Source organism: Haplochromis burtoni, unplaced genomic scaffold (assembly GCF_018398535.1).
Source record: "Haplochromis burtoni strain Fernald_Lab_line unplaced genomic scaffold, NCSU_Asbu1 Contig_197, whole genome shotgun sequence".
NCBI lineage: Eukaryota > Metazoa > Chordata > Actinopteri > Cichliformes > Cichlidae > Haplochromis > Haplochromis burtoni.
In genome coordinates this window covers 1,143,545-1,151,182 of record NW_024582558.1, presented here as the reverse complement: position 1 = coordinate 1,151,182, position 7,638 = coordinate 1,143,545, and the positions used below count along the sequence as shown (strand labels likewise).

The following is a 7,638-nucleotide window of genomic DNA, read 5'->3' as shown; positions in this document are numbered from 1 at the left end:
GTATCGAACGGTTCAATATCGATACGAATATCGTTGCACCCCTAATAATTATATATCCAAAATATTATTTCAGTTTATTTCAGGTATGCTTGATGTCTTCCAGTTAGTAAAACTTTACTAAATATATGTAAATAAACAAAACAAAAATCAAGAAAAAAACAAAATCACACAGTGGAAACATGGAGGTTACCTGGGTCCAAAAGTTTTGCCCATGGCCACCTAAATCTTATTAATCTGCCCCTGGTTTCACCCAGTGGAAGCTGGTATAAAATCTCCTTGGCTCTGAATGAGAATGACAGTTAATAGTAATATATTTACATAAATTAATTTAAAAGAATTTATGCAATAACCTTGGTTTAAAAAAACTTTAATCTTGCACCTTCCAGTATTATAACCCAAAATGCAATATTACAGCTGCATAAGTTAGTTATGATATTCAAGGTCATCTTAACCTCCTAGGACCTGGCGTCCACATATATGGACATCACATTTTGGGTTATTTAGACCAAAATACTCAATTTTGCTCCACAAGGGCCTGATATCCACTTACGAGGACATTATGCTGCTACTGTTCTATCAAAATGTTAAACGAATATCCTCATATGTGGCTCTGATTTGTCTTAGAAACAAAAATAAGGTAAAAAAAAATATCTGGTAATTCTTTGTTTTTACATTCATCGGGTCCCAATCAGCCCAAATATCAATATTTTACCTTGTTTTAAGGAACTTTAATTTACTCTGGTCATTTTGAAAAAGAATCTTTGGATTTTCTTCCTAAGCCTTACAAAGATAATGCACATCAACACAGTCTTTTAATACTCCCAGTGTTCTTGCAGTCATTCCCTCACTTTTTTTGATGGTAGTCAGTCAGATTCAAAGGTCAGACTTTCCTGTGTCTGGCAGTTGAAATATTGACCTGCAGGTTACAAGCCCACATGCCTAACCTTCGTCCTGCCAGTCTAAAGAGGCTTTGTCAATGTCAGACAAATGTCATAGCAAGAGTGACTGTCACAGAGATCTGGTAGAAAAATTGTCTGTGCTCATATAATGGCTGTAATTATATCACAACTAGGGCAGAAAAAGAAGGAAGCCGAAAAGAGAAAATCATAGTGTGGGTGAAAGTTTGTTCAGTGATATAAGTAAGATTGAATGGTCTGATGAGACACAGACAGCCTATTTCCAAATATAACCTACTGTAACACAGTAAACTGTCCTGCTTTTGCTTGCTGCCTTTTTGACCACAGTTGTGTTAAGGAGAAGGAATATGCCAAGGTGCCTTTAGTGCAGTGATATAGGTAATTAACCAAGCTAATTTAGCACAGTAGATGAATGGTACCGATGAGCTGCAGCAGCTAAGATACAGCCACTTAAAATGGCCACCTCATCAGCAACAGGGCCATGATGGATCCCTGGTTGAATCCTGACCGACTGCCGAATGATGGGTGATCGTATTGGTATCCCCCGTCTAGGACGCCTGGATGATGCAATCATGAGTAGTAACGCCCCTAAGCGGCATTTAGGAAAACCAGTAGTAATGGTAAAGCAGCGTGGAGATGCATTCATTTACAGGCTTGCTACACTATATATATATATGAGTTTGCATCAAATAAGGTACAGGTTGTGCACACCAAAAAAGCCAGACAGAAATTGATGCTTGCATTCTTGCTGACTTCAAAGCATAAAAACGTGATTTCATTGCACTGCTAATGTTCTTATATAAAATGCAAAATTTAAATTTAAATGCGCCCTAATTGGGGATGTGGCACTTTGTTGTGAATATTTCTGATGATTAATAAGGTCAGTGAAATGCTGCTGTAGGAGTGAACTCCATAGCTCAGGCACTGTGCTTAAAACTATTGGTAATTCTCGCCATTTACGTTTTCCCAATAAATTAACAGTAATGGCTAATGATCACATTCAAGCTTGCTTACTCAAGTTGTCTGCCGCTAAACTTAGTCTGTGTCCAAAGAGCAGCTTTGAAACGCCTTCATAAAACCAGAGAGCACTTTAAAAAAACAACAACAAGCTAGGTGAAAGTCTGGGCGCTATTATGTAAAATCTAGAGAAATTATGGATCGCGCAAGACTTTTGCACAATATAAGATTTTAACGTAATCTAAAGAATAAATCAAAATATTAAGTTGCAACCTAAAAGAAAAATTGAAGGACATGCTAATGATTAAACAGAGGTCTGAAGAAATAAGACCCAGCAAGCAATAAGCTAAATGAAAAATTAAGTTCTATCAGTCTCAAAAATAACTTCCACATCTGGATCTACGAGGAAGCTTGTGTGCAAAAAAATGATTTCTTTATTTCTTTACGAAAGCTGTCAAAAGAATTTGAAATTCAATTCATTGTTTTCATAGCGCCAAATCAAAACGGTGCCTTCAATGAGTTTTATATTATAAGGCAAAGACCCTACAATAATACAGAGAAAATCATCTATAGCTAACTATACAAGTCAAAGTTTTTTTGAAGAAAGCACCATCTCATGGTGACACTGTGCATTTGGGTGAAAGGGGCGTGTTTATAGTGAAAAGTAGATACGTCCCAAGGGAAAGAGGGGGGACACTTAGCGGCTGACATTCAACTGAGGGCTGGCTATCGTTGACTACCAGATCTCTGACTGAAAGCAGCAATTTTGAGTCCTTTGATGGGAGACTGATGGCGGTCCATAACCATTGTGTCTCTAGGTTTGAGGTCAGCATGCACTATTCCCAGAGAGCTTAGGTGGAACAGTGCATTTGCTAGTTGATGTAAAATTGGCCTCATTTCTCTTATGTAGAGAAGCTGGTTATTTTCCGATCCTTAATGTAGTCAGACAGGCTCTAATCAAGCTGTTCAGAATTTAAGTAGATACGCTTCCCTGTTGTTTATTCCATCATATAATCGAGTCAAAAAATACTTTTGTCTTATTAATGAGAAATAATACATATTCCAAAGAGAAAAAAACACAGGTCTTTCACAATGAACGGCTCATTGGTTTCCATTTCAGAAATTGGAGTGTTTTAAGGTTTAACTGCATACAACATCTGCCAAAAAAAAAAAATGCCAACTAAACCCTTTTATGTACGTGTCATATTGAAATAAATTATTTAAGTACAGTCAAAGATCAAAGTCAAAAAAAAAAGTTTGCTCTGTCATCTTGGAGGCTTTCTGAGATTAATAGGAAGCAAGTTTTTCTGCTGCTGAAAACGGATGTTGTTATGTTGCAAACATTGATTAATATTAATAATAATTCAGTGTCCAGAATAACAACCCTCAGGTCAGTGGCTCAGAGTTTAATGGCCAGTGAACATTTTTATTGGCTTATGAAAAAAGCTTTTATTCTTATATTTTTAAATGTTAATTTAATTAACACAATATTGTATTTTTTTTTTCACATTTACTCTGAAAAAATATTACAAAAGCCTTGACATTAATGTGGTCATGGCCCCCTTTAGACTCACCCCTGTTTGCTGCAGTTATCACTTCCTGTAAAATAGGCTGTCAGCCTTCAGCAAGTGGTTTTACACAGAGAAAAATCTGCAGTAAGGCTCCAGAAGTTGTATTAAAATATACAGATGAACTGTTAACTTAACGCATGTCACATAAAATCTCTCTATATTCTTTCTGTCTTTTACAGGGCTCCCGGTCCAGTGGCAAGGTGCACAGCTTTGGGAAGAGAGAGCAGTCCATCAAGAGGAATCCCAACGTCCCTGTGGTGGTCCGCGGATGGCTGTACAAACAGGTTGGGACACTCAAACGGAAACACCAATTGTAACTTACATACAGTCACATCAAGACTAATGTTGATAAAGTTTGAACTGGGTTTGCTTGATTTGCTTTTTTTACGCCTGAATAGGACAACTTTGTGATAGTTTAAGATTTAAAAATGAAAATAAATGTGAAAAGTGTACATAATAGTGTAAAAATGTGTTTAGCACATTAGATAATACTTTTGTTCACTTATTTGGCAATTATTATTTTAAAGTAACCAAGTACGTTTTATATAAAATGTCTTTCTTTTTTCTTTGAAATCTAAATTCAGCTATAGATATATAGCTTTTAACTTCTACGTCTATAAATATATAAAACATATAGCTTTAAACAGCCTGCAGACATTTAATGAAATACTGTCATGCTGAAAAAAGTTGCAATTAGCCTGATAATAGTAGTTATGGAGAAAATAATTGTCGTATACTTTTAAAGTATTTATGAGACTACTGGTACTGTGCTTTCTTTTAGTCAGCAATCCCTTAATCCAGCATGATTCTCTAACATTTCCTTCAGTAACCCAGTTTGATATTTTTCTTGATTTATTTCCTTTGCTTTGGCAATATTGAACACCTGCTGTTAATCACAGACAGCCTGTTACTAGAGACTACTTGTTTATTTGAAGTTATACTTAAAATATCTGTTGTTGGCATCATCCCACTGGGAGATTCTTGGCCTCCGTACAAGACAAACAGTGAGTGATGTTACTATGAAGCAATATTTTAATGTCCACACAAAGAGGCATGCCCACACAGTCACACAGACAGTAGCACACTCGCAACTGTGCACACGATCTATTTACTGCAATTACATTATATTTTAATTAGAAAGAAACCCTTTAAAATGCTCTGGGGTGCATGAATGCACACAATTTGAATCCTATTTTGGTGCACATAAATATAAGCACATTGCTATAAATAATTATACACACTGATGCACAGATGTCCACTATCATGGCCAGACTGACATAATGCAGTTTATGCCTTTCATCCACTCACATGCTTGTATTATATGGTCGTAGCATCATACATCTTCAGCCACTGCTGTATCTGCTCAGCTCTTCAAATGGACCTATTTTCAGCCAAAGGACATAAAAGACAAAATGGGCAGTAAAGCACTCATGGCAGACTCAGTGAGCCAGCGAATGAGGACAAATGATCACTCCCTTCCCCCTCTGTCTTTTCTCTTTTCCTTTGCATGTACCCACCTTACTACTGTCCCTCACTTCCCCTTTCTGCATCCTTATTTCTCAGGCTCTTCCTTCCTTTCTCATTACCTCCTCTCTCTTCTTATTTAAGAGCTCTCTAGTCTTGCTTGTTATCTTCTCCAGTTAGTGGTACTTCTCGTCTTATTATTTATGCATTCTTCACTTAAACTCTTTACCGCTCTTTCTTTTTCAGGACAGCTCTGGGATGCGTCTTTGGAAGAGGAAATGGTTTGTCTTGGCTGATTTCTGTCTGTTTTACTACAAAGGTAAGTCTTTGTGGAATGTTAAGTGAAAGTAGTGTGGGATCTGAATGCCCTGTTGTGCCAATAATATTTGATTTGCCAAGAGAGCTCTATAAACTACAGGTTCGTCTTGCTAGTCAATTTCTTTTTGTTTTATATTTGTTTTTTTAATTATTATTCACATTAATATGTGTTTTGCATAATAATGCCAGAACTGACATTTATGAAGAAAGGAGAAGAGCAAGCCAAAAAATTCCATCCTATCCCAACCCGATGTACTTTGACACGGGGACACAGCCAGCCCAAGCAGGGTGTAAGAAGAAGCAGTTTAAATGAAAAGTTATAATCTGTTAATCCTCAAAAGTTCCTTTTAAGACAAAATAATTGAAACATCATTAGAGGAAATCACACATCATAACTGGCATGCCTCTGCAGCCTTCATGAAGTAGCTTATCTTTGATTCAGTAGCTCGCAGTGTCTCATCCAAACTTTGTAGAACTTGATGCAGACGAGAAAATGGCCATTGCGTTAGGCTGTATTATACTCTGCATGTTTCTCTTTGGTATTGATTGAAAAATTAAATGCATAAAATGATACACTTCCGGTGAGGAGAGTTTATTATGAGAGGATGGAAAGATCCACAATCAATGCAAAAGGTTAAAGGACAAAGATCAAAGTAGACTATGACAGTTTTCGGTAAACTGCAGCTGACAAAGCAGCCAGAAATTCACTTTAGGTGAGCAGTAATCTCTATATCTGTTATGTGGTTCCAACCAATGAACATGTACACACTGCTTACACCGATGCTCTACATCACACACACCATCACAATTGGTCTACCATTCCCTGCTTGTCGCTATCTATCTCTCCACACCATTTTTATCTCCATGGTTGTAGCCAAACATTTGGGACACGCTCCGCTGCCTGCTCACCTCGACAGGAGGGTGAAATCAATTCTGTTGTTTTTGTTTTTTCCCTTTTTTCTGTCTTCTCGCTCAGTTCAAAGGTTTCTCCTCCCAACATGAGCACACTTGATCTCTCTCTTCAACACGACTTATCTCCTCCCTTTCCTACCCAAACAGTCAAATACGGCTTTGCTATCTTTGTTTTTTATTAAGACTTTTCTTGTTTTGATGATAAATGTCAGAGCTTTTACAGTAAGTTTTTTTTAATACCAACATTATATTTGCATGAAAATACTGACTCCTTAAAACAACATTACGCAATTAAATGCATATATAAAAATGAATTAGCAGTTGCTGAAAATGATTCTCACATCTTTTCTTTGTCATTTTCTTTCTGGGTTTTGATCCGATGGTTATGGGAAAACAAGAATTTGAAAATGCCAAGCTGAGTTCTAGAAATTCAGATTATAATTAGAATAAAATAAAATATTAAAACTTCTCAGTATTTTTAACCCTTACCCATCTATGGAAGCCGACTTTACTTTAATAGACTTACATGAAAAGAAAAGAAAATAGTGGTATTTGTGGGAACAACCTATGAACAACTCTTACTAGACTGAAATGCACAATTTTATTCAGACCCATCTGAGAGTGCAGAAAATCCAGAATCAGTAAGTCTTATGTTTGCACCTGCATGGCCTTTGTCCTTCTTTAATATTGGAGTAAGCTGATGGCACTTGGGATGAAAGACTGGCTGCAGCAAACTGAATCTAGTGATTGCACATCAGTCTCTGGAGGGCTTTGCTGTCACTAAAAATGTGCTCTCCAATAAAGTTCTCAGATTAGAGATGATTATTTAGTTGGTATTGTGCTTTTGCGTTTCCAGCAGTTTTATTGTGTGAGCTGCGTTTGCATTTTGTAAGTAGTCCTTCATGGGAGCAATCTACACACGCATGGTGCTGAGAGCTTCGAAATTTATGCACACTCACACACAAGATAATATTTGTACGCACTGTTTTCACAAATGACTGTGACTGTGTGCAGGGATCATTGATGAACGAGGCCCCTTTGTTTCTTCCTCTTTTTTCCCCTCATATGTCTTCTGTGGTCTGTTTTCAGTCAAGTCAGTTTTATTTTTAAAGCCCAATATCGCAACTCAAATTTGACTCAAGGGGCTGTACACTGTATGTCATACCCCGCAAAGTGTGTGAGACAGACGTGGCAGAGCAGATAAAAAAGACCCCACTATCTTGCCCACCATTTAGGGAATGTCCCCTTCAAAGGTCCTTGAATTATTTTTAACCAATTACTCCTTTAGCTACAGCGCCGTCTTATCACCTCTCAGCCAAACCGCCCACATACGCAGGTGCTGCATGCACACGCACACATTTTCATGCTATTGCTAAATTTTACGATGTGGTAATCGTCGCACATGGAGACACTGTCCTTACCATACACATTCTAGCATGCTATTACAATATTCAGTGGAAAACAAATATGTGATGAATTTTTGTTTATAAAACACTGCG

General features: G+C 37.2%; 1 protein-coding gene across 6 annotated transcripts in view; it reads left to right on the top strand.

The window, feature by feature from the left end:
- The window catches only part of LOC102293794 (pleckstrin homology domain-containing family A member 7), a gene marked incomplete at its 5' end in the record, with an annotated part of 81,122 nt that overhangs the window by 34,851 nt on the left and 38,633 nt on the right, over positions 1–7,638 (top strand). For all 6 annotated transcript variants that reach the window (XM_014337892.2, XM_005935557.3, XM_042226117.1 and 3 more), the window contains 2 exon segments: positions 3,625–3,729; positions 5,156–5,228. In XM_014337892.2, the coding sequence (XP_014193378.1) occupies positions 3,625–3,729; positions 5,156–5,228 (178 nt within the window).